This window comes from Narcine bancroftii, chromosome 1, assembly GCF_036971445.1.
Source record: "Narcine bancroftii isolate sNarBan1 chromosome 1, sNarBan1.hap1, whole genome shotgun sequence".
NCBI classification, from domain to species: Eukaryota; Metazoa; Chordata; class Chondrichthyes; order Torpediniformes; family Narcinidae; genus Narcine; species Narcine bancroftii.
The window spans coordinates 76,485,934-76,513,798 of NC_091469.1; the positions used below are offsets into that span (position 1 = coordinate 76,485,934).

The 27,865-nt window shown below is 40.9% G+C and overlaps 1 protein-coding gene across 7 annotated transcripts in view; it reads left to right on the forward strand.

Annotated features, from left to right (window-relative positions):
* The window catches only part of LOC138760029 (guanine nucleotide-binding protein subunit alpha-14), a 175,985-nt gene that overhangs the window by 12,136 nt on the left and 135,984 nt on the right, over nt 1-27,865 (forward strand). The window contains exons 1-2 of one of the 7 annotated variants that reach the window (XM_069930458.1): nt 603-672; nt 12,719-12,893. The exons of 5 other annotated variants lie outside the window; for them this stretch is intronic. In XM_069930458.1, the coding sequence (XP_069786559.1) occupies nt 12,836-12,893 (58 nt within the window). In that variant the 5' untranslated portion in view covers nt 603-672; nt 12,719-12,835. Of the gene's footprint in view, nt 1-576; nt 673-12,718; nt 12,894-27,865 lie in introns of those variants that run through there. One more of the 7 variants, XM_069930475.1, reaches the window with a different exon arrangement.

The following is a 27,865-nucleotide window of genomic DNA, read 5'->3' on the forward strand; positions in this document are numbered from 1 at the left end:
CTTTACTTGTGTGATAATGGTGAATATTTTATTCTTCTTATTCTCTGCCTTTTTAAATTTTTTTTCCACCAATGTGTTGCTCAGAATTAATCAAACAAGGGTTGATTAGCTTCTTTGACTGTGGTCGGCACTTATTATAGATTAAGGACACAACTGATGGTTTTTATTTCATTGGAAAGGTCTGTATCACCTACTAGTCTAAAGTGAAATCTAAAATTGGATTGAGATAAACTCCACTAATAATGACAATGTTAGGCTAGTATCATGTCTGTTCAATGCTTTTGGAGGTATACATCTCGTATTCCTCCACATGTTTGCATAATAAAGGAAAAAGGAAAGCACAGCAAAGCTGAAGAAAAAGTTTTTGAAAAGTTTGTTTTGTCTCATTTGAAATGATTGGACACACTGTAATATGACCTTGTAGTGGACGATGCTGATCCGCAAGCAAACCGGGTCATGGAGGTGCAACTCGCGCGGGACTGAGAGCCCCGAGACACTGGGAGCATTGGCCAGCCCTCCATGCTGATGTCATAATGGTCCCAGGGCAGTAAAGTATCATGGGGGTTGTGTTTATAAGCTCACACGGGAGTTCCAGTAAAATCAGTTAAACTGACTAGCACTGACTACTGTATCTCTGTTCGCTACAATCTGGAGAATAATGGAATCCTCAAGGTTTCTACTATCTATTTTTATATGTAATTATTGATAAGTAACACTTAATTGTACTGATGATTTATACAACATGCCCTCCCATAATTAATTCTGATTTCTTTCTTCTTTCTTTGGCTTGGCCTCGCGGACGAAGATTTATGGAGGGGTAAAGTCCACGTCAGCTGCAGGCTCGTTTGTGGCTGACAAGTCCGATGCGGGACAGGCAGACACGGTTGCAGCGGTTGCAAGGGAAAATTGGTTGGTTGGGGTTGGGTGTTGGGTTTTTCCTCCTGGGTGTTGGGTTTTTCCTCCTTTGCCTTTTGTCAGTGAGGTAGGCTCTGCGGTCTTCTTCAAAGGAGGTTGCTGCCCGCCAAACTGTGAGGCGCCAAGATGCACGGTTTGAGGCGATATCAGCCCACTGACGGTGGTCAATGTGGCAGGCACCAAGAGATTTCTTTAGGCAGTCCTTGTACCTCTTCTTTGGTGCACCTCTGTCTCGGTGGCCAGTGGAGAGCTCGCCATATAACACGATTCTGGGAAGGCGATGGTCCTCCATTCTGGAGACGTGACCTACCCAGCACAGTTTGATCTTCAGCAGCGTGGATTCTATGCTGTCGGCCTCTGCCATCTCGAGTACTTCGATGTTGGAGATGAAGTCGCTCCAATGAATGTTGAGGATGGTGCGGAGACAACGCTGGTGGAAGCGTTCTAGGAGCCGTAGGTGATGCCGGTAGAGGACCCATGATTCGGAGCCGAACAGGAGTGTGGGTATGACAACGGCTCTGTATACGCTAATCTTTGTGAGGTTTTTCAGTTGGTTGTTTTTCCAGACTCTTGTGTAGTCTTCCAAAGGCGCTATTTGCCTTGGTGAGTGTTGTTTATCTCTTTGTCGATCCTTGCATCCGATGAAATGGTGCATCCGCGATAGGTAAACTGGTTGACCGATTTGAGTTTTGTGTGCCCGATGTGGGGGGGCTAGTAGTCATGGTGGGGAGCTGGCTGATGGAGGACCTCAGTTTTCTTAATTCTGATTTAGATACTAGTTTAACAACAATGCCATGCAAGCATTCATTCAAGATAAATGACTGCAGAACATTTGTGATAACTTTTCTGAAATTACTTTCAAAATGAAAATTGTATTCAAAAATTTTCTATTTTTTAGAAAGTTTAAAAAAAATCTTTTGCTTAATTGCTAAACATGAAGGAATGGCTTTTGAGATTTAATTTTCCTCAAAATTGGCATTTGACTCAATGGGGGTGGGGGGGGGGTGCGGGAAACAAATAATGTTCCATGAAAGTTCTGAACTTGTCTAAGTTGTTGTCCTCCACTTGAGCAGCTGGTCCTTGTAACAACATAAGAGATATTAAGAGGAGTTGGCAATATGGCCAAATTTATCATTCATTAAAATTATGGCTAAACTTGTATTCAGTGCAATTTAGCTCTTGATTCCCTTAATGTTCAGAAATCGCAATCTCTGACTCAAATGAACTCAGTGACTCCCTGGGTGGAGGGCTGGAATTCCAAGAATTCACCAGTCTTTTCATCTCAGTCTTGAACAACTGACTTATTCTGAAACTGGTCTCTGGAAACCATCCTTCCTGCATTTAGCCTATCAAGTCGTTTAGGAATTTTGTAAGTTTTGATGAGATCTTCTCTGTTTGAAACTCTTGAGAATACAGGCCTAGTCTCTGCTCATATGGCAAAGTACTTGAATCAGTCGAGTGAATCATTGCTGCATTCTCTCTGACCCATGTACATCCTTGGATAGCTGTCCAAAACTCTACTCAATATTCCAGGTATGCTGTATACCAAGGACTATATAATTGCCAAAGGCTTTCTTGTTTCCTGTATGCAAATATATTTGTAAATAAATGCTCTAAGGGTCTGCTCAAAAATTCTATTAGATTTAAATTGAAAATGCTTATCCTAACCCAGTACAGTAAAATCTCTGGTATCTGGCATCTATAGGATTGGTAGATGCCGGGTGTGCATTTTCTGGTTGCTTGAGACTTGCTCTTACAATACCTAATACACTTGCATTAGGAATAAACCATTTAAAAGATAAAAGATCTTACAATGAACAAACTTAAATTGCATGAATATATAAAACTTAAGCATTTAACTTAATTTTCAGTCATATTCTTTGAAAACCTTTAACCGTCGCTGCACCTTCAGATTTCTCCCCCTCCACAGAGCAGCCTGAAAAATGAACAATAATATTTTTGATAATTGGCTTACCCCATCCCTAAGTTTACAGATAAAGCCTCTGACTGGGGCAACTCTTACTAAGCAAGCACTTTAAGAGAGCCAATGGCAAGTGGCATCAACTAGCTCTTCATCCTGGGCGATGCCATTTTATTCAGTCTGCTGGCTGAAGATTTGTTCCTATCTTCAGAGAAATTTTATTTTTTTCTATTTTAAACTTGCATAGTTTTACTATTATTTTATTATTTATTTTAATTTCTTTATTTTTACCAGTTGCTTGAGGCTGCTGGTTGCTTGAATTCTGGATCCTGGAGGTTTTTCTGCATTTGTTTAAGAAAATTTTATACTATAGACTTCTTTAGACTTTGGGTATCAATGACATCAATACAATGCAAAAGGAGCAATTAGCCTAACAGTTTTGTGCCTGTTGTTTAAAATTCCTGTTGGTCTCATTCTTCTGTTCTTTTCTCACTCCATGTTTGAAATTTACTAAAAACAAACATAATCTGATGGTTAAACATACAGTACAATTCCAATTGAATCCTCAACATTCATTGGAGCGATTTCATCCCTAACATCGAAGTACTCGAGATGGCAGAGGCCGACAGCATCAAATCCACGCTGCTGAAGATCCAACTGCGCTGGGTAGGTCACGTCTCCAGAATGGAGGACCATCGCCTTCCCAAGATTGTGTTATATGGCGAGCTCTCCACTGGCCACCGAGACAGAGGTGCACCAAAGAAGAGGTACAAGGACTGCCTAAAGAAATCACTTGGTGCCTTGCCACATTGACCACTGCCAGTGGACTGATATCGCCTCAAACCGTGCATCTTGGCGCCTCACAGATCGGCGGGCAGCAACCTCCTTTGAAGAAGACCGCAGAGCCCACCTCACTGACAAAAGACAAAGGAGGAAAAACCCAACACCCAACCCCAACCAACCAATTTTCCCTTGCAACCGCTGCAACCGTGTCTGTCTGTCCCGCATCGGACTTGTCAGCCACAAACGAGCCTGCAGCTGACGTTGACATTACCCCTCCATAAATTTTTGTTCGCGAAGCCAAGCCAAAGAAAGAAGAAGACAATTCCAATTATCTGAAAGGGTTGGGACAGGGCCCATTTTGAATAAACATTTTTTTGGAGAGCCGGTCATTTTTAATAAAAAACAGCCCAGTAGCAACAGCAAATCACTTGTAACAGTGTTTATACAACAAATGACAAGGTAAGGATTTTTAAACATTAAAATAAAGTTTAATTCTCACCAAAAAATGCAGGACGCTGCTGATCACTGACACTTCCCCACCAAGGCCCCACTTAAACTGGGAGCCCAAGGGCCCTGCTCTTGTCTGGGAGCTTGAGGTCCCTGTTTTTAAAAAAAATGGGATAACTGAGGACTTTAGTGAATCCAATTTCTGATAATGGGAGTTGTACTGTACTTTGAGGATCTGGGTACAATTTAGAAAAGATTTTGATTTAATGAGTTTTTCTCTTTCTAATCCTATTTTTCTTATTATTTCTTTAAACCTTCCATGATTGATGTAACTTTAAAGAATGGTATAGATTGAGCATTAAATGTTTTAAAAATCTATTTGTCGAGGGGAATCTCACTTCCTTTGAGCAATTTTCAGTTAAATATGGTCTACCAAATACTCTTTTTCGTTATCTACAGATTAGAGCTTTTTTTTATGATCTCAATTACATACATTTCCCAAGAGGACTGTTAAGAATTTAATTGATGTAATTTTTAATTTACAGCCTTTCTATAATGGTTCAATATCTAACATTTATAATATGTTGTTAGGAATAAAAGAGACTCCCTCAGATAAAATTTAAAAAAAAGTCTGGGAACAGGACCAACAGCTTTTAAAATCTGAAGAAATTTGGAATGTATCTTTCAAATTGGTTAAATCCTCTTATTTGTGCCCATCACTCTCTCCTCATAAAGTAGTCCATAAGGCTCACATGTCCAAAGTCAAACTATCTTGTTTGTATGCAGATGTATCTCCTCATTGTGATAAACACAACAACGGAAATGCTTCATTAATTCATATGTTCTGGACATGTCAGTGTTGACAAATATTGGAACAAAGTATTTCAAACTTTGCACTTTTTAAAGTTAATTTTCAACGTAATTCCTTAACTACTTTATTTGGTATTGTTGGAGAGAATGACATAATGTTAATGACATCTGAGCTAAATGTATTAGTTTTTATTCCTCTTATGTCGTTGCTCAGATGGAGTGAGATTGCCCCACCTAATTATGCTCAATGGCTATGTCATGTATAAATTTAGAAAAGATTCGATGCTCAATTTCAGATTTGAATTGTCAAACGGTGACCCTTTTTGAGTTACTTTTATAATCTTTGATTTGTTATGAATATGGAAATGTTGACTAATGAGGTAATTTATCACTCTCATAGGATTTTGTCTTCCTTTTTTTTGGCCAAACAACTTCTTTAGATTTTAGAGTTTAGATTTTACAAAATATCAATACAATATAATCTGTTTGATTAAAATGTGTGGTACCTTGGATCAAATGATATGATTTAAGTGCATGTGCTCTATATTTTTGGATATGAAAATTCAATGTTAATAAAAGTATTGAAAAATAAATTTACTATGGAATATTCATTCTTCACCTCATTTGTGTGTTCCAATTCACAGAGCTTTTTTTTAAACAAATCTCTTGTGTTTCTGTCCTTTGTAATCACTGATTAGACCCCAATGATTTTTATTGTTGGCATTCTTAAGCATGATAGAATGCCTTCAAGTTGGGCAGAAGAAATTTTCCAGAAATATGGTATTATTGGGTGATGCAAAAAAAATGGATTTGCTTTTCTTGTATAAGTAAATATGGTGTTTAAAAGCCATGAGGAATTTTGAAAAGAGGGAAGGGCAAATTGATTTCCAGTGGCAGAGTGGTTGATAAACCAATTGGCACAAATTTGAGGCAGCTGGCAGCCCAAACAGAAACCGAGACGAATGAAATTCAAGATTCCTTTGTCATGTAATAGTACAGAACATGTAATATTACATGAAATTGCCTTCTTCCTGCCATAAGGCAGTCAGAGTCACCCTTAATATTATGGTGCCCCTAACAGTAAGAGAGAAAAATAGTTCCTTCAGAGTCACTGAGTGTTCATTGTTACGAGCCCAGAGGACCCATAAACCCAGCAGGAATAGATATTCACCAAGACAAATGGTTACTTAAACAAAAGTTGCTTTTAATTATCTTTAAACATGAAAACAGAATCACACTTTAACTTATTGCTATTGACTTAACTAATCTAACTTAACCCCCTTCTAATTCTAAGCATACGTGTGTGTAATGTATGTGTCCAAATTCACTGGTTGCAGACAATTCTTATACCGTGCACAGAATTTAACATTTATAAAGTTCACCTGGCTTTGGTGCTTGAAAGGTAAATGGGTACTGCTCAGGAAGGTTCTTGTTGGTTTTCAGAGAGACTTGTTCCTTTTTAATAAGTCACTTCAGTGTCTTGCTGATGAAACTTGCCCCTTCAGGGTTCTCCAGATGATAACTTCTTTCTTTCAGGTCACCACAGAGTGCCTTTTCTGTTTCTCTTATTCCAAGTGAAACATTAGACAGCCAGTCCTCTCCTCTTGCATGAACCACAAGGGCTTTGATCAGGCTATCTTCCAAATGGGCTGTCTACAAGCTTGCCAGAAAGTGTTTGTATGTAACCTACCCTAACAAACCTTTCCCAATTTATCTCCCAAAAAATTATCTAAATACTCTGTCACACCATGGATTGGTCTCCAGCACTCCTGTAGCCCCTACATCTGCATAGATCCCTCTTTGATTCATTGGAAACTTGAGCTCCAGATCCAAATCTGATCAGTCTTCAGCATCCAATGCCTTATGGGAGCCATTTTTGCGTTTAGCACCCTCTTGAATCCTGGCTCTGATACTGGATACCCATGACGCAGTGTCCAGCAACCTGCAGCCCATGCGAGTCTTCAAATGCAAGTTGCCCACAGCCTGTGTGGGTCCCTTAGCCGCTGATGCCCTCACTGGTCCTCTGCCATGGTCACCATTTTTTGGGATCCTTCAACTGCTGAGCTCCTCACTGATTAACTGCCATGGTCATTGTCCTGAAGGGTTCACTCCTCTGCTTTTCCTACTCAATGAGGTGCATTCTCCCTGTGTCTGGTACCCTATGCTGCTCCCCTGGAGTCTGCAAGCCCTCAAGGATCCTGTCAGCACAGACACAACCATCTTGAGCACAGACCCTGCGATTGCAGAATTTTAAAATAGAACGCTGTTGGATACTTTAACAAGCCATTTAAAGCCTGTATGGAGCTGCTGGCATTGGGACTGGGTGATTGAACCCTTTGGGCCAGTGTTGTGTCTCTACTCTCCCCTCTCCTGGGTCCACACCAGTGGCAGCATTCCCATTGCAGCAGATCCGTCAGTGCTGCTTTTTTTTTGGCAAAGGAACTTGAATGTTGATCAGCATATGAGAATACCTGTATCATATTGTTGCCATTCACGGAGACATGGTTGTAGAATGGGCAGAAGTATTTCTGAGTGTGGACAGGTATGTGTGAAAGAGAAGAAGACATGCCATATTAAGGTATTCATTATGCAATAATGTGGGTGGATATCTTGTAAAACTGTCAAATGAGGCTAAATGGATGGAACAAAGGGACAAAAAGGACCAGTTCTTCCTTATTGGAGCATGGCAAATGGTTGGAATGTCAATGGGAGAGTATTGTGGATGGTGACCATAAATCTGCTAATTTTAAGATGGCATTTGCAAGAAATAAAGTTATTCTGGAAACTAAGGTCCCTAATTGAAGGAAGGTAAATTTCAATATTTTATGATGGGATCTGGCAAAAATTGGCAAAGCTAATTAAAGATAGGTCTACAAGCAAAACAAATGGCAAGCGTTTTGATGTGAAACACTGTAAGTTTGGGCCAATGTATTCCTACAAGAGTGAAAGGACATTAAATTCAAGCACTGCTTAAAGGAGGGAAGCATTCAAATGACAGGGTAGAGGCCAAAAGACAGGAGGTTCTTCAGAAATATAAAAGGTGTAGGAAAGGGGAAACATTATATATAAAAAAAAACCTCAGGACCATAATAAGGGAACATGAAATGTCATTGGCACGAAATATTTAGGAAAATCTCAAAGGTTTTTATAACTATATTGAAGACCAGAGTGTGACTGACTGTTATATTTATAATTGAATATACATATGTTTTAAAGGAGATAAATTGTGGCAGGTTTTTTAGTTTAGGTTATATACAAACACTTCAAACCAGATCTCATTAAAATGTCAGAGCTCTGCTCAAGCCAGACAGTCCAGGCTCTGGGTGCCTTTGCAAAAACTTTGAAGAATACCTATAAGGACTTCACAAGAAAGTGTTAATTGGACATGTTGTGGAGTAATGGATTATTGTTTTGGAAAGCAACAGATGAACAGACTCGGAAGATTGGGTCCAGATCCACAGTCTGTCTGAGTCCAATTGGCTGTTCTCAGAGGGTCATGTGGTTTTCTCTGAGTGAGAGAGAGAGAAAGTGAGAATTGAGTTCTACAGTTCAGCAGCAGCAGCTGGGACTGGAACAGGACAAGCTGGCAAGCTTGTGGAAAAACCCTATTTTGAAGACTGGTTGTGAGTTCTTAGTTCAGCAGCCTGGTCAAAGCCCTTCTGGTTCATAAAGAGAAGAGGGCTGGCTGTCTGATGTTCCACTTGAAATAAGAGAAACAGAAAAGGAACTCTGTGTGACCTGAAAGAAAGAGGATATCATCTGAAAAACCATGATGGGGCAGGTTTCTTTGGCAAGACACTGAAAGTGGCTGATCAGAAGGTATCAGTTAGTGTCCAATGAGCAACAAATCTCTCTGAACACTGACAAGAACCTTCCTGAGTGGTAATCATTTACCTTTCAAGCACTAAATCCTGGTGAACTTCATATATGTTAAATTCTGTGCACATTATAAGAATTGGCTGCAACCAGTGAACTTGGAGGAGTGAGAAGTGAGATTGGACTGTGAATCAAAGAACTTTTCTGAACTTGTATACACATTATTTAGAATTAGAAGAGAGTTAAGTTAATAGTAATGTTAAAGTTTGATCCTGTTTTCATGTTTAAAGATAATTAAAAGCAACTTTTGTTTAAGTAACCATTTGTCTTGGTGAATATCTATTCCTGCTGGGTTTTGGGATACTCTGGGCTCATAACAATACTAAAAAAGGCAATGTTCTTTGAGAAAAGGAATCACTCCTTGGCTAGAGTTGGAAAATCGCATTGCAGAATGGGTACATGAACAGAGGCAAGATTACTACATAGTTACCAGAAATAAAATAAGAACATTTGTACTGCAGTGGGGAAAGTTGCACCAGACTTCAGTGATGAATTTGAAGCTACAGTAGGCTGGTGCGATCATTACATGAGCAGGAAAAATCTGGTATTACACCAAAAAACAAAAATTACACTGAAACTACCAAAAGATCTTGATATAAAGTTGTAAGTTTTCACCAGTTTATTATACAGAATTGGCAGAAAGAACAGTTTGGATCAGCAAATATCGGAAACATGGATGAAACCCCCATGAATTTCAACAATAGGCAATAGAAGAGTGGATGGAAAGGTGCTAAAAATGTGTAAAACAGAAGTACTGGCCATGAAAAGACTAGGTTTAATGTGGTGTTATCGTACATGGCTGACGGGACAAAGTTGAGATCCATGGTAATCTTTAAATGCAAAATTAAACTGAAAATGAAATTCCCTGCATGCATTTTTGTACATTTTCATGAAAAAGGATTGATGAATGAAAATGGTGTAAAACTATGGATACACAACGTGTGGAACAGGCAGTTTCTGCAAAAAACTGAATTTGCTGGTCTGGGATATGTTTCGTAGCCACTTAACTGAGAACACTAACAGTAAGTTAGCACTACATAATACTTGGTGGTTATCCTGGGTGGTTTGATGTCTATATTGCAACCTGTTGATGTCTGCTTGAACAAGCCAATCGAAGACCACGTGCACGAGGAATGAAATACTTAGATGTCGAGTACTGAAAAGTTGTTTACAAAAGGCGGGGCCATGCATGCTGCATCACTTGATGTGCTGTTCGACTTCATGCTCAAGGCATGGAACAAAGTTAAAGTAGAGACTAATAAAAATTGTTTAAAAAGTGCAGTATCTCTTCTGCAATTGATGGTATGGAAGATGATTTATTGTGGGTCACTGATGAAGAAGCTGAAACCGCTTCATCAGATACAGATTGGGACCCATGTGATGACTGTTTAAATAGTGAGAGTATGGATGTGCTTGCTGATATCTTTGCTTCAGACGATGATAGCGAGAATGATTTTTAAGGGTTCTAAATTTGTTTTTTTTTCCAATAAAAATCTCAATGAAAATCTGTCGCCATCAGGTTTTTTTTGGTTTTTCAAGGGTTGGTTTGTACGTCAAATCAGTTTTTCAAAGGTCGACTTACACACTGGATTTTCGCGGATTGAATTTTGAGCTAAGGTTTCAAATGTATCTCTGGCATATAAGTCGAACCCCATTTTATTGGGGTTTCACTACTCGACTTGTATGCCGAAATATACGGTATATGCAAACAGTGGTTTACCACACTGATTTTGAACTTGCAACTGCTAGTTTTCTGTCCAAAGGTAGCAGAGACATGATCAGATGTATTATAGACTGCTATTGGGAGGCAAGGGTGGAGATTGATGGAGATTGATGGATACTTGAAAAAAAGTCTTTGAAAGGCCCTATCTGGGATTCTGGTCCAAAAGGTATTGAGAGGAAGTTGACAGATTACATTTACAATAGGAGTTAGAATGTGATGATACAGAATTCATTTTGTGTTTCAAGCTTTTGACCAGTGACATACCACAGGGATTGTTGCAAGGACATTTTTGAAGGAATGATTTGACTTTTTAGTAACTGCAAAGGTCTAGTCAATGTCAACTTCTATTTATTATCGTAGAATATTCTGTGGGGTAGAGTGATGCACTTCTGAATCTGTGTTTCACTTTCTGCATTACCAATTTTATTTTTAATGTTTTCTTTTAACAAGAATAATTTCAATTGTGAGATTATTTGTACACTACATCCTGTATAAACATAAATATTTATTTTTATCTGAGATACTGTATAATTAACTTCGGAACTCTGTTTATTAATGTTTAAGAAATGAGGCGACATGGTTAGTGTAATGGTTAGCTCAACGGTGTTACAGCACCAGCGATCATGACAGGGGTTCAAATCCAGCACTGTCTGTAAAGAGTGTACGTTCTCCCTTAGTCTGCATGGGTTTCCTCCAAGAGCTCCGGTTTTCTCCCACCATTTAAAACATACTGGGGGTTGTTAGTCATTTAGGTGTAATTGTGCGGCATGGGCTCTTTTACTGTGCTATGTGGCTAATTTTTTTTAAAATTGAAAATGTAAAAAAATTAAATCTGAAGATTGAAGAAGGATAGTTGAATTTATTTGTACATGCATCTCATAAAATGGATTTTTGCTCTCTAGCTTCAATTCTTGAAATGTGGAACTTTTTTCATTGAATAAACTTTAAAATAAAGTAAAAAATAAAACTTGTTCCTTTTGCTGTACTTCAAATTATAGGATCTCTTCTGACATGGACAGTGATTCTGATTCTTTGCTAATAGTTCAACATCTTGGATGTTTCTCATTGCTGAAACTACATGGGATTTTATTTTGAAACATGTTCACTCATCTTCTCTTTGTGCTACAATTTAAAGTAGTCCATCAGGCCCACTTCAGTTCACTAAATTTTATCCTAATATTTCTACTAAGTGTGAGAAATACATAATGGTGGAAGGTACTTTGTATCATGTGTTTTGGTTATGTCCTTCTCTCTTTAATTTGGCTAAGGGTATTTTGCACTTTATTGTTATTTCTTTAAGGCATTAACTTGACTCCTTGCCCTTTTTTCGCTATCTTTGGAGTGAGTGGGCGAATGGATGATTGACTTCTTCTCAATCCCATGTAGTGGCTTTTGCTTCCCTCATTGGTAGAAGAGCCATTTTCCTGCGATGGAAAGATGCTGTCCCTCCCATTCATAGTCAATGGTTGTTGGATGTGATGGCATGTCTTTCTCTACAAAAAATTAGGTGTTATACTACTATAATGGCTTTTAACTTTCTTTCTCTTTGGGATTATTTTCAAAACTTATAGATTAATAACAATGGGGACAAGGAAAAAAAAATTAATTTTATTAGTAGTGGACTCATTAACTTGGCCAGCAGCCATCATAGGGTGGGGCAAGATTCTTAGTTTAGCAATATTTTTTTCTTTCCTTCCCCTTTTTCCCATTTTAATAAAATGGGTTCATATGCACTTTGTTCACTGTTATTTGATATTTGTAATTTGATATTCATTTACTTTATCATCATTATTATATAAAAAAATATATATATATATATGTAATTTGTTATGTTAAAACCAATAAAAAGATTGAAAAAGGATGTTTCTTATCGGGACAAAACACCTGTGTGTTCATCTAAATTTATATTGACAGAGCATTGAGGCAAGACATAAAGATGAGTGAATGCCAGTTGAAAAGTGGGGACAACAGTACGCCTTGGAAGTGGGGACAATGAAAACAAAGTGAGGCTTGGGGACTGCTGGCTTGGATTGCTTTCAGAATAGTGGTCTACATTTAGGCAATAGCTCTAACATGATGTGCTCAGTTTAGAATGGAGTTGGAGTTGCAAAGTCAGTAATGGATGCCGAATTAAGTCGGTTGAGATTTTTCCAGAATTGCATGAAGATCAAATTGCACGGAGTAATGGCTAAATGTAATTCCAGTTGATTTGAAATTAATTGGATCTATTGTTTTCCCACCAGTGTTACTGGAATGTGCAAAAGCAATAATTAAGAGATTCCATTTAAAGAATGAGTGATGTATGTGTTGAAAGAACTGTCTTCTGGCAAAACCAGCAAATATTGAAGAAAAATTGACTTATGAAATATAAGCAAGGACTCCTCCAGTCATACAGCTGTTTGAAATACAGAACCCAAGGTATATGGACAAATGGCCATTATCAAGCAAGTAACTAATATATGCAAGCTGCTGTACATAGATTTTTCACTTTTTGCATGTTTATTTTTGTTCCCTTCCATGCTTTGAGACGATGTGGGAGAGAAGGCGTGGGAAGTGGAGACAGGGAGAAACCATTTGGAAGAGTGATGGGGACAGAAAAGTCAGAGAGAAACAAAAAAGTAGTACAGGAGTAGTTAAGGAAGTGATGGAATCAGATGGGGGTAAGGGTTATATTGTTCACACTGTTACATTTAAGGCTGCCAGGAGGAATATAATGTGTTGTTCCTCAAGTTTATGATAAAACTTGCTGTGACAATGGATGAGGCCAAGGACAGACATCGGGGATTAAAATGTTTTTCTACAGTGTAGGTGTTGGGAGAAGTATCACTCAATCTGTGTTTGGTCTCAGCAATTTAGAGAAGGTGATACAGAGAGGACTACAAGATTCAAAGAGGCATAGATAAGGTCACTGCGCAGGTCGATAAAATAGTTAAGAAGGCCAATGGCACATTGGGATTCATTAGTCAGGGGATTGAGTTCAAGAGTAGAGTTGGTCATGTTGCAACTCTACCAATCTTTGGTGAGACCACTCTTTTGAGTATTATGTTCAGTTCTGGTCACCTCATTATTGGATGTGGAAGCAATGGAGAGGGTGCAGAAAATATTTACCAGAATGTTGCCTGGGTTTGAAAAGTAATCTTATGAGGCAAGATTAGCAGAGCTGAGACTTTTCTCTTTGGAGCAAAGAAGGATTAGAAGAAAATACAAGATTCTGAGAGGCATAGATAAGGTGGACAGCCAGTGCCTTTTTCCCAGGGTAGGAGTAGCGAAGACCAGGAGTCATCTATACAAAGTAAAGGGAGGAAAGTTTCAGGGAGACATTAGAGTTAAGTTTTTTTGTGCCGAGAATTGAGGGTACCAGGAATGTCTTGCCCGGGATGGTGGTGGAGAAGAAATATTAGGGAGATTTAAGAGACTCTTCAACAGGCACATGGATGAAAGAAAAATAGAGAGTTATGAGGTAAGGAAGATTTAGTACCTTTTTTTAGTCCGAAAATATAGTTCGGCACAACATCGAGGGCTGGAGGGCCTGTTCTGTTTTATGTTCTTTGCCGAGTACACTGAATGCAGCAGATTAAGTTTAGCACTTTCAGTGAAGTGATCATCTAATCTACGCTTGCTCTCACCAATGTATTGGAGTAATTCTGGTTATCTCGTTATTCTGAAATTGAGATTGTAAAAGTGTTGATCCAGAAAATGTTATTTTCCTTTTTTGAATGAACTTGTGTATTGATTTTGTATAATAATCGAGAACTTGACTGAGTTGCAAGTAAAACCACCTGGAGGGAAAGGTGCTGCTCAGTGGTATTCACTGTTTTTTTTTAAATGTCTGCTATATGTCTGGCCTACCATCCAGAATTGTTGCATGTAATTACCATAATTACCATCCATGTTTACTTGAACTCGGTGTGGAAGGATTATATGATTTTCCCCTTTACCCTGGTGTTGGGCAGCTAGACCTTGGGTGATATTGCTGAACACCCCGATAAACTTTGACAGAAGACAAAGCTACAGGTACAAGCTTGAGATCTAAATGATTTAAATTTAAAAATCTTCCAACTATCAAAGGAGTGAAACATGAAATTCTGCAGATTGCAGTTAAAACACAAGAATACTGGAAGAACTCAGCAGGTCTTGCAGCATCCATAGGAAGTAAGGTGATACAAGGCCTGAGCCCTTCAAGGAATGAGCACCTGAATAATGTTAGGGGAGAAGGGAAGAAAGGGCAGGGGGCGGAGCACAGGCCAACACCAAAAGGTGATAATTAGACATCAATGGGACAGAAGAAAGAAGAAAATTGATTGGAGGAGGACTTGGCTCTGTGAATGCAGAGCTGTGGGAAACGAGACCAAGGGAAAGAGAGAGGGAGACACACACAGAGCTAGATGAAAGGAGAAATGGGGACAGGAAAAGGGGAGAGACGGGAGGGGATGTGGGGGCCAGGGGAATCCAGAGAAGTCTATATTAATGCCATCCGGTTGGAGGGTGCCCATACAGAATCAAAAGTTACTTTTAAGTTCTTAAAAATGATTAAAATTTTAAGTTTGTGTAAAATAATATTAAAGCAAAAGTAACTTGGATTTTCTCCAGAGTTAGACTGTTTTTGCAGTAAATGAAGTATTTATACAAGGTATGGGTCCATGATTGGTGTAGCGGTTAGCACTACACCTTTATAGTGCCAGAGATTGGGACCACACTGGGGTTCAAATCAAGGGCTGTCTGTAAGGAGTTTGTAATTCTCCCTGTGTCTGTGTGGGTTTTCCCCGGGTCTCCGGTTTCCTCCCACCGTTCAGAAAAATGTACCGGAGGTGAAGGTTATTGGGGTGAAAATCAGGCGGCACGGACTCGTGGGCTCCTGCTACCATGCTGTATGTCTAAATTTAAAAAAAAAATTAATTCTATCCCTGGTAATGCTGGCAATGTGAAGTCCAGCAGCAGAATAGAGTAAGATTTGACATTATAATAATTACAGACCTAATATTGGAGTGGCCAAATGGGAATCCAGGCCAGCAGAATAAACCCAAAGGGTACTATTGTATTTGTGGTGAATTGTGAAATTAAGGAAGTTTCACTAAAGTTCCCGGTTACAGGTAGTTGTAAATATTTCAGTGCTTTTGTGGATGTCGGACAAGGTTCAAAGAGCATTTTGGCCAAACAGTACAAGAAGCTGGAGTGGCTCAGTGGGTCAGGCAGCATCCATGGAGATAAATTGTGGGTCTGTGGCGGCGCACAGCCTAATGGAATACAGGCCCCGCTTGTATCGCCATGTGGTGGGGCAGCCATTAGGAGATGGCGTCGTTAGGGGTTTCTTCTTGACTCCAGCATCCCTTCCAGCGTGCGCCCTGGGGCAACGATTATGACGTCACAATACACCAGGTGACTGAGCTCATGCTGCCCTTAAAGGGGCGCGCTGAATGTGAATTAAAAACAGTTGTTAACGACCATCGGTGTGGTGGCAGTGATTTACTTCAGCTCCTCAGAGCGCCACAGGTCATAATTTTTGCCCAGGACCTTTTGTCAAGACACTTCCCTAATTTTATTGTCTGACCTCGAAGTAAAAGCCAGTAATCCTGTCATAAGACATCCTGTTCTCTGCTACATCTGTATACTAATACGTTGTGCACGGTAACAGGCCCTTATGGCCACAAGGCCGTGCTGCACAATTGACCTACAATCCTGGTAACGTTTTGAACAGTGGGAGGAAATTGGAGCACCCAGAGGAAACCCATGCAGACACAGGGAAAATGTACAAACTCCTTACAAGACAAGAATGTGATTCAAGATCCTGAATAATGATGAGTGAGAATATAGACAAGAGATAGGTATCAGGACAATCATTTCTCCCTCATTGTTAACATGACAAGGAGCTGGTCATAGACTTCTGGAAGAGAGCTGGAGTGTACTTCTCTGCCCACGTTAATGGTGACAAAAAGGAGATAATAAACAGCTTTAAGGTCTTGGGGGTAAACATTTCCTACAACATCTAGGCAATGGCCAAGAAAGTTGACCAGTATCTCTAGTTCCTTCGAAGCATGAGGAAATTTGGCATGTCATTGCATCCTTGATTAACTTCAAAGATGTGGCTTTGGAAGTATCCTATCAGGATGCTGTGGTGATACCACTATTACTATTGGTTATCATTTCTGTATGTTATGCTGACTTGCCTCTGTGCTGACTACCAGTGACTCCTCTCCTTGCAATCCCCTAATAAATGCGGTTATGCCCAGACCACTTCCCTAGTATGAGCTCTGAACTCGAGCCAAGCAACATGAGTGTACATACAGTTTTAAACAATTAAAAGCCTATCGTTCTGGAAACTTCTAGTCTGTGAAGTTCATTGATAGTGCATCAATTTTAATTGCTTAAGACTATATGTACACTCGTGCTGTTTGGCCAGAGTCCAGAGCTTGTACTGGGGGAGCGGTCTGGGTGTAACTGCCTTTATTGGGAGATTCCAAGGCGAGGAGTCACTGGTACATTGAGCACAGAGGCGGACAGCCATACATACAGAGATGGTAACCAATAGTAGTGGGATCCCCACATTCATCCCCTCTTTGAAAAGAAAGTCCAGCCGGGAAGAAGTTGGTTCAGTGTTCATCACCGGTTCAGTCGGTCTGGTGGTTTCATCAGCATCTGCGACCGCTGTAGTGGTGGCTGTGGGTCAGCTGCTGGTTCCTGGATGATGTGATGTGTATCAGCAGGATGAACGTCTGGTGGCTGAGATGGGGAATCTGGGGCTGGGTTTGGGATTGGCATGTGACAGGTGACCATGGAAGATGCCTTACTGGATGGTTGATGGAGGTCCTGGGGTCTCCTGCACACACTAGATCCCAGACGGAGACCGTTCTCGCACCCATATGGGTACACCACATAGGCGTATTGGGAGTTTGCATAGAGGAGATGGATCCTTTTGAACACTGGGTTGGACTTTTGGCTCCTTAAGTTCTCTGGAGGAAGACTGGTCCTGGGATGTCAACCAGAATGGCAACGTGTTCCCTGATGTGGACTTCCTGGGGAAGGAAAAGAGTCTTTCATGTGGGGTGGCATTGTTGGCGGTGCACTGGAGGGATTTAATGGTGTGGAGTGCCTCGGGGAGGACCTCCTGCCGGTAGGAGATGGATAGGCCTTTTGATTTTTTGGAGGAATTTGGCTAAGTTGTCATCGTGTTCCTGAAGATGGTGATGTTGTCCAAGTAGGACAATGTAGCTCGGAGCCTGTGCTTGTCCACTCGTCAGTCCATCTCCTCTGAAATACGGAGATGCCATTTGTGACCCTGAAGGGGACCCTGAGGAAGTGATATCTGCCTTGAATGCGATGTACTGGCGGTCCTCTGGGTGTGTGGGGAGCTGGTGGTAAGCTGACTTAAAGTCGATGATGGAGAACACCTGGTACTGAGTGATCCGATTCACCATGTTGGCAATGTGGGGAAGGGGGTATGTGTCCAGCTGCATGAAACGATTGATGTTTTGACTATAGTTGATCACCATCCGGTGTTTCTCCCCACTCTTGACCACTACCACCTGAGCTCTCCAGGGGCTTGTGCTGGGTTCAGTAATCCCCTCAGTCAAGTCTTTGCACTTCTGACTCCTGTCCCCTTAGCTGTATCACCTGCTCTTGGTGACTATGGGCTTACAGTATGGAGTGAGATTGGCAAACGGACGTGGGGGAAACCGGAGCGTACACAGCCTGCATGTCAGGTGTGGTGGTGAGGGGGTGGGATGAGTGGTTTAAGAACTGGTGGTTGCAGACCATGAGGGGGTGGGGGTGGGGGTGAAATAGGGCTACTTTACTCCATGGTAATGCTCCTGAGCTGATATTGGAAGACTAACCTCAGTAGCTCGGGCGTGCAGAGCTGTGGCATTATTAGAAATTTAAAATTTTTGTACTTCATGCCACACATGTCAATATTACAATAGCCATAGGGATTTTTGAGGCTATGAAGGTTCTGTAGGTCGCCAGATGCACCGTGGGGGGAATAGTTCTGTCTCGTGTAGGGGTGTATAAACCTCCATGCTCCTGGTTTCGAACAGGCTGTTCATTACATTTACCTCTTTACATCGTTGCAAGGGCTAGTTGGTGAGCGCTGTTCTGGTTGATTGAGACTGAGGCCAATGCCAGGTCATTCTCCAAATTGCTGCTGTGGGTGAGAATAACTGAGGCAAGAATGGAATTGCTGTCTGATCGGTAAGATGACACTGGAGATGGTGGCCCCCTGTGGCACGCCATGGTATTGTTACTCATAGCTGGATGTGATGTCATCAGGGTGGCTGCCCCCAATGCTCGCATGTGGTTCAGCTAGGGAGAGAAGGGGGCTTTGACTTGCAGACTTTCGTGTGTGCCCCTTCACGTAGCTTGAGCAGACAGCATCCCTGGCAGGGCAGCGCTTCTGGTGGTGCTTCTCCTCGTGCAGAAGTAGCACTTGGGGTACTCGGCGGCGCTAGCGTAGAACTGTGCTTGCGCGGTTGCAGCCTGGGATCATGTATCCAAAGATGGCAGTGCCCACGTCTCCCATGAGGCAGCCGCGTTGCTGGAGGAGAAGGATTCCACATTGTGGATGGTTACTTCCAGTGCTTTGGTGAGGTCAATGGTTCTGTGCAAATTCAGATCACCCTGTTTCTCCAACAGTCTCTGGCGAATGTAGTCCGACTGGATACCTGCTGCACAGCCATCCTGGATGAGTTCGTCTGTGTAAGTCTCTGCCATGACATCACTCCAGCCACAGCCTCACTCAGGCAATACTTGTCAATTGGTTGCTACTTGCATGTGGCCGGGAGGTGTCTCGCAAAGACCTTGTTATCCCAGCCAGCTGCTGACCTTTCAGCTTTTACAAGGCTGCTGTGAATGTTGTGCAGCCCCTGCCTATTGGATATACACAATGGCTGACTTGTGAGAATAGCAGACGTAGTTTGTCTTCTTTGTATTGAACAACCTCAGTAGATGCCAATAGGAAGTCATTGAAGGAGTGTTGCCAGAGCTCAAACTTGGCTGAAGCTTCGTGTGATCACCGATCAATTTAAAGTTTGTCTGGCCTGAGCAACTTGTCCATAATGAGAGAAAAAAAAAGCAATTAAAAGCATATCGATGAGAGAAAAAAAAAGCAATTAAAAGCATATCGTTCTGCGACTTCTAGACTCTGAAGTTAATTGATAGTGCATCAGATGCATCACTGTGTGGTACAGGATCTGCTCTTTCCAAGTCTGAAAGAAACTGCAGAGAATTGAGAAAGCAGTTCAGACCATCACACAAATGGATTTTGGGCTGCTGATCATGAAAATCACCTTAAAAATTTCCTTTCATGTACCATTTTTTAGATATAGCCTATTATGTGATTTCCTGTCATATTTTGTCAAGACATTTGGTCAGTCTAGCATTCCTGGGCATGCACTCAGTGCAGATACTGTGCAAATGTTGTCTTAGACCTGGTCATGCTTTGTCAGGATAGATGCAGACAGGCTTATAGCAGCTCACATATACAGATGTTGTCCATTGCATTGATATAAATTGAATGCATGTTGGTGCACATGTTCTTCAGGAAATAGCAGAGTGAGCATATGTTCAAAATTTATTTTCTGCACTCGCACTTGGACTTCCCTGCTGACCTTGGTTCATTCAGTGACGAACGTGGTGAAAGGTTTCACCAGGACATTGTGACCGTGGAATCACGACAGTATCAATGCTGGCCGACTATTGTGGGACACTGACATGAGAGGCACCAGATGCTGAGTGCAAATGAAATCAGTGGCAATACACTTTTTGGTCATTTGAACTACCGCAATATGTCAGGGTCATGATGTGATTAAAAATGCTAAATTCAATGAAAGTTGATTTAATATTTCTCCAATTTCCTGTGTGATGCAACAAATCTGAAATTATCTTTGTGTTCAGCTTGAAGTTATGCATCATAATCCCCATTTATTTTTTTCAAGAGACAGCGACCTGTGTTCAAATTTGCCACTGACTGTAAGAAGTTTGTATGTGGTCCCCGTGTCTGTGTCGATTCCCTTTGGGTGCTCCTGTTTCCTCCTGGGTATTTGACATCAGTAGGCTGTTTAACAGCTATGAGAGCCTTGTTGAGTTAGGGGCTTATGATCTGTGGCTGGATGCCAAGTTGCTACTTGCAGAATGTTTTGCTGTTGTGAAGTGGTGATACCAGCCTGCTTTTTCAGCTCAATTGGTCCTGTAGGGCTGCAAATGAAGCTGAGAAAAGCACAGGATAGGAGCAGAGAGTGAGCTTGATCTAGTAGAGTCCCAGTCATGTGATAAGCAATAACATAAAAAATACAACCATGAATAGTCTGGGATATTGTCAGTCTGCTGCTAGTGTGACAGAGTATATAGAGCAGGGGTGGCCAATCTTTGAATTTTTAATGTAGACCTACAGCATGGTAACAGGCCATTTTAGCCCATGAGTCTGTACTGGGGGTGTAGGTTAATTGGGCGGCACAGACTCGTGGGCCAAAATGGCCTGTTACCGAGCTGTAGATTTACATTAAAAATTAAAAGGTTGGCCACCCCTAATATAGAGTATATAGATATAAATTGGGGAAGGTTTGTTAGAGTAGGTAAAACAGATCTGATTTGCAGTACTGGAGCTCTGCCCCATGCTAGACATATCGGCTACTCAGACCTTTTGCAAGAGCTTTAGAAGAATGCTCAAGGGACTTCACTAATGGATTGTTGTTTACCAAAGGCAACAGATCAAAGAGCATGCTGGAGCTGCTGCTGTCTGAAAGAGAGCTTGCTGTTGTAAGAGGTTTTGTAAGCAGAGAGAGGAAAAAAAAAACACTCACTCTCTCACAACAATTGCACAGTGTTGCAGCCAGCAGAAGTAGCTGGGACTGGAACAGGATAAGCTAGAAGACAGCCTGGTCAAAGCCCTTGTGGCTCATGAAAGAGGAGAGGACTGGCTGACTAATGTTTCACTTGGAATAAGAGAAACAAACAGGTACTCTGTGGTGACCTGAAAAAAAGAGGTTATTATCTGGAGAACCCTGAAGGGACAAGTTTCGTCAGCAAGACACTGGAGTGGCTGATGGAAGTACATCAGTTGTGGATGTCCTGGAATAACAAATCTCTCTCTGAAAACAGACAAGAACCTTCCTGAACAGTAACCATTTACCTTTCAAGCACCAAAGGCTGGTGAACTTTATAAATGTTAAATTCTGTGCACAGTATAAAAATTGCCTCCAACCAGTGAACTTGGAGGAATGAGAAGTGAGATTGGACTGTGAACCAAAGAACTTTTCTGAACTTACACACACATTATATACACGTGCGCTTACAATTAGAATGGGGTTAAGTTAGGTTAAGTAAGTTAATAGTGATAAGTTAAAGTTTGATTCTATTTTCATGTTTAAAGATTATTAAAAGCAACTTTTGTTTGAGTAACCATTTATCTTGGTGAATATCTGTTTTTGCTGTGTTTTGGGGCCCTCTGGGCTCATAACACTAGTTCTAGATTTAACATTGGAAATCAAAATTGATTCATCACTTTTACAGTGACCATATGGAAAACCATGAATACGATTAATGTTTCACAAATATATGAAGTATTGATCAGTTTCGAGCTGAATGACCAAAACCAAATGAATATGTGAAAAAGGTGATACATTAATTAAGATCAAATACAAGTGGCTTTGTTATTGGGGTTAAATGAGGGAAGTTAGGCTGAGGGAAAATTTTTGTTCAGGTTTATCTCATTTGGAAATGAAATATTTTTGAGTAAACAAGCAAAATGTTCAATATGGTTGTCAATGAAAATGGACGTGCGATGTACTTCCAGCAGTCGGCTGACCCTTTGGGAACCCGCCACAATACATAAGTACATTATGAGAATGGATGCCAGACAAATGAACTTCATGGGACTGTGTAGTCTTTTTTTTACATTTTTATGTCCTTTTATTTGTTTTGATTTCAGATCCAAGTTGAATAATTTTCTTGAAGTTTCCTTCATTTAAAATGTACTTGTCCATAAAATGAGTAATTGTGAATAAAGTAAAATCTTTCCTGATTTGGTCATACTTTCAGAACTTTGCAAATGGAGTTTTGCCAATATGGGTCTAATTTCATGGGAACACAGAATACAAGAAATCTCACTTATCAAAAGCTAAGCTTGCAATACAGATTCAAATGCCGAGAGTTAATGGTCAAACTGTACCCCTTGACTCGTGCAAAAATCCCAAATAATGAATCACTTTTGAATAAATTACTGTTCAAAATGTGATTAGATTTCCCATTGGTTGCAACTTTGAAGTACTGTGATTATTGTTGGTCAGGGATGACTTTTTGATAGTTTTGGGGCATTAATATTTTTTAGATATAAAGCACAGTAATAGACTTTTCCGTGCTGCCCAAATGCCCAACTAGCCCATAACCCCTGTATGTTTTTAAGGTGGGAGTAAACAGGCGCATCTGGAGGAAACTCGCGCAAACACAGGGAGAATGTACAAACACCCTACAGACCGCAGCAGATTTTAACCCAGGTTGCAGGCGCTATAATGGCAATGTGTTAAACACTACGCTTACCATGACACCCAATGCAGCAGATAGTGGATATATTTTATTTTAGCTTTCATTCCAGTCTTTTTTTTCTTGAATGGAATTCCCCAGACTTTGTACACAAATCCCTTGTTCTTTTTAGTTCAGTTTGCTATTTCAACAAGGATCCCCATTTGACAACCAGTCTCTGCAATTAATATATGCTGCTTCATTGAGAATTCAGCTGGTTTTCAGCTAAGTTCAAATAAAGGTACAATACTTGGATGTCTTGTATATTTCAGGCATCCCAATTCTGTGAGATTATCCATTTTATGTGCAGTAAATTGACGGTGAGTCAGGTGTTGGGGCTGACGGCGAGTCGGGTGTTGGGGCTGACGGCGAGTCGGGTGTTGGGGCTGACGGCGAGTCGGGTGTTGGGGCTGACGGCGAGTCGGGTGTTGGGGCTGACGGCGAGTCGGGTGTTGGGGCTGACGGCGAGTCGGGTGTTGGGGCTGACGGCGAGTCGGGTGTTGGGGCTGACGGCGAGTCGGGTGTTGGGGCTGACGGCGAGTCGGGTGTTGGGGCTGACGGCGAGTCGGGTGTTGGGGCTGACGGCGAGTCGGGTGTTGGGGCTGACGGCGAGTCGGGTGTTGGGGCTGACGGCGAGTCGGGTGTTGGGGCTAGGAAGTTTTTACTTCCCAATTACCTGAGTGGGCTTTTGATGGCTCATGCTTCCAAAGGCCTTAAAATAATTCTAGATGTGCCTGGTAAGCAGGCATTTGAAAACAATTAAAGTAGGTTTAAGAAATTCAAAAATACTGAATATTTGAGTCCTATTTAACAAGTTAATTTTAAAAAGTTGATTAATATCGAGGGGGGATAAACCCCAAAAATGTGTATATTCTATCCAGCAATGACCCAATTCAAATGCTATCCATGGGAGGCCTACAATGGTGGGGCTAATGTAAGGTAGATTGAGCCCTCAATAGAACATGGCTGAGCACCAGCCCAAGACAGTGGTTAGTGGGAGGTGTGTTGATCAGGATTTAATCCGCACAACACAGTTGCAAAAAATCAGTAATGTCCTGACCTTTTGAAATGACTGAAAAGGCAGCTTTTCTGTGGGATTGGGTGGTAGATGTGGAGCTGAGGGTCGGAAGAGAGGATTGTGTGATGGTCTGAACTGTGTTCACAATTCTTTGTGGTTTTTCGCAATCTTTATAGAGCAGCTTCCATACCTAATAGTGGTGCATTCTGACAGGATATTCTTTGATGCATTGGCAGAAGTTGTTGAGGGACGCTGGGAACATGCCAAATTTCCAAGGCTCCCATGGAGGTAGAGGTATTGTGCTTTCTTGGCCATCCTATCCGTGTCATTGATTTAGAACAAGTTGTTTGAGAGATTTACTCCCAGGAACTTAATGCCTTCTTCTATCTTCACTGCAGTGCCACTGTTGGAGTGAGCCCAAATGCTCATCTTGAAATCTACGATGAGCTCCTTTGTCATTCTAACATTGAAGGACCTTGACATTGATGTTTTTCCCCTGATACCAAACCATATCATCTGTCTCATCCTTGTTTGAGATCTGGCTGCTAACGGTTGTGCCATCTGTAAATTTATAGATGGAGATGGAGCAGTGCTTTTGGCTCTACAGGGGCTGAGTATGCAGTCTTGTGGGGCACTTGTGTTGAAGGTGATTGTTGTGCTGTCTCCAATCCTCATTCTTGAGGTCTGCTACTTGTCAAGGATCCAGTTGCAAGGTGGTGGGGGGGGGGGGGGGGGGAAATGCTGAGATCAACATGTTAATGTTTATTGCACAAGTACAATGTACATATGCACTAAAAGTCTTGCTTGTTGTGACCAAACAGGTACTTGTTCTTTTACCCCCATATGGAAAGAGAAAATAAATGTAACATACAGATTAAAAAAAAATTTCAGTATTAGTTTAAAGGGAAAAAAAAGGTGGCATTTCAATAGTGCAGGTAGATTTTTTTTGGTTCCTAAGTTATTCATATTTAAGGTAGGAAGGGTTTGAAACCCATTAGAAATAAAACTTCTTGAACCAAGAGGAGCTGAACTTCAAGCTTCTGTACCTTCTTTCTGAAGGTAGCCACGAGAAGAGGATGTGTTCAGGGTGATGGAGGTCCTTTGATTTTGGCTGCATCCTTGAGGCAGTGCCTCACATAGGTGTCTTCAATGGAAGGTCTCAGGTTTGGGAATTAGATTTTTTTTTGGTGGGGTGTGGAGAATTGTGCTGTTGAAGGTGGAACCGCAGCTTATGAATAGTAAGCTGACATATATCCTTGTCCATTTGATGTGCAAAATGCTTTATTGAGAATAGTTTGGAATGTGATGTACTTATTGGGGAAAAAATTATTCTGTGGCAATATTGCAGCTAAAATAAAACATAACTTTGGTATTTAAAAAAAAAATTTAATGCAAGATACTATATTGTAGAGATTAATTGATCTTGCTTTTTGCATACCGATTTAGGAGAATATTTTTGAGATTTCCTCAGTATATCAACTGTGGTGAAGGTCAAAGCATAATTGACATGATTTGACAAATTCCATTACCATGGAAATTGTCACTGATGTTCAGACAATCTAGATTGCTAATTCTGTTGTAACTTTCCTTATTTCCTCATTTCCCTCCATCCTCTACCTATTGTGTTTCCACCAAAAGTACTTAATTATGGTGGTGGGTGCTGGCCGCAGGAGAGTGATGATGGTGGAAAGAAATCGTTCAGTGAACCATTGTTCATCTCATAACGGAAGATTGATTAATGATATTGGTAGGAATTGAAAGCAGCTTTGTAAATTCAAGAATTTATGCAATGGAAACTAAAGTTCTAGGTGCCTTTTCATATCTTTATTTGATCCATAGAGTCATGCACCAAGAATATTGGTCAAGAACATTTGCAAGTCATGCAAGTTTACACACCATTTTTGTAAAGTCTTGATACATAGCGTGAATTAAAGCAATACTCATTTGATTGGGGCTTTGAAATAAAATGTACTTTGCATGTAATCTTATCTCCAGGTTTGGAACGTGTAAGTGAAATGACAAAATTTTAATCTTTTGTTCTGTATACATTATTATTCAATGCATCATATATCAATAATGTTGCAGGTGCTGTATTCTCACGGGCCTGTTTGAATGGCAAAGCTTTATCTGATAAAACTTCAAGAAAACTCTTCCTCCATTAGTAGATAAAAATTGAGACTACTTCGTTAAACTATGAATCTTACAAAACTAAACCTAAAATTCTGTATTCGGGCTACTTAAATACACAAATCTGTCATTTTAGTTAGTTTTCATTAGTGAGAATTTGTGTAAACGTCAAACAAAAGCAAAATTACCTTTTAAGAAGATTAGGAAATGAAAATGCCTTTCACCTTGGGGCATTTTCCCAGCGAATTGATTTCCTCTCTTGGGGATAATATTACATTTAATGATTTCCAACAAGTGTCTATTGAAGCAGTTCTGATAAAACATTTTTGACATGATGTTAGTGTAGTTGCATCTCCCCTCAAATGCTGTTAACCTGATGTTCTTCTTTTATTCCATTTGTGACAGAGTATATAGATGTGTTTGGGAGATAAATTTGTTAGAGTAGATCACACACAAACACTTTAAAACACAGATTTTGTAGGAGCTTTTGCAAAGTGCTCAGAGACTTCAATAATGGAGTGTTGTTTGCAGATGGCAACAAATGTAGCAATATGCAGTAGCAGCTCTGGAAAAATAATTTACTGTCTGGAAGGTCATGTGATCTTTGCAGGCAGAGAGGAGAAAACAACAGGCTTTGCTCTCAGAGTCGGAGTGAGTGAGAGAGAAGAGACACAGACATTGGTTCCAGAGTGTTACAGCCAGCAGATAATAGCTGGGATTTGGACAGGACAAGCTGGCAAGCTTTTGGAAGATGGCCTGGTCAAAGAACTTGTGGTTCGTGCAGGAGCAGAGGACTGGCTGTCTAGTGTTTCCCTTGGAATAGGAGAAACAGAAAGAAGCTCTGTTGTGACCTGAAAGAAAGAGGTTATCATCTGGAGAACTCTGAAGGGGGCAAGTTTTGTCAGCAAGACACTGGGGAGTGGCTGATTAAAAAGGAATCAGTTGTGGATTTCCTGGAACAAGAAAACTCTCTCTGAAAACTAACAAGAACCTTTCTTAGTGATTACCATTTACCTGTTAAGCACCAAAGCCTAGTGAACATTATTAATGTTAAATTCTGTGCACAGTATAAGAATTGCCTGCAACCAGTGAGATTGGACTGTGAACCAGAGAACTTTTCTCAACTTCTTTTTCTTTCTTTGGCTTGGCTTCGTGGACGAAGATTTATGGAGGGGTAAATGTCCACGTCAGCTTCAGGCTCGTTTGTGGCTGACAAGTCAGATGCGGGACAGGCAGACACGGTTGCAGGGGAAAATTTGTTGGTTGGGGTTGGGTGTTGGGTTTTTCCTCCTTTGTCCTTTGTCAGTGAGGTGGGCTCTGCGGTCTTCTTCAAAGGAGGTTGCTGCCCGCCAAACTGTGAGGCGCCAAGATGCACGGTTTGAGGCGATATCAGCCCACTGGCGGTGGCCAATGTGGCAGGCACCAAGAGATTTCTTTAGGCAGTCCTTGTACCTCTTCTTTGGTGCACCTCTGACACGATGGCCAGTGGAGAGCTCGCCATATAACATGATCTTGGGAAGGCAATTTGTTCTCCATTCTGGAGACGTGACCTACCCAGCGCAGTTGGATCTTCAACAGCGTGGATTCGATGCTGTCGTCCTCTGCCATCTCGAGTACTTCGATGTTAGGGATGAAGTCGCTCCAATGAATGTTGAGGATGGAGCGGAGACTTAGACACACACATTATACACACATGCGCTTAGCATTAGAAGGAGGTTAAGTGAGTCAATAGAAATAA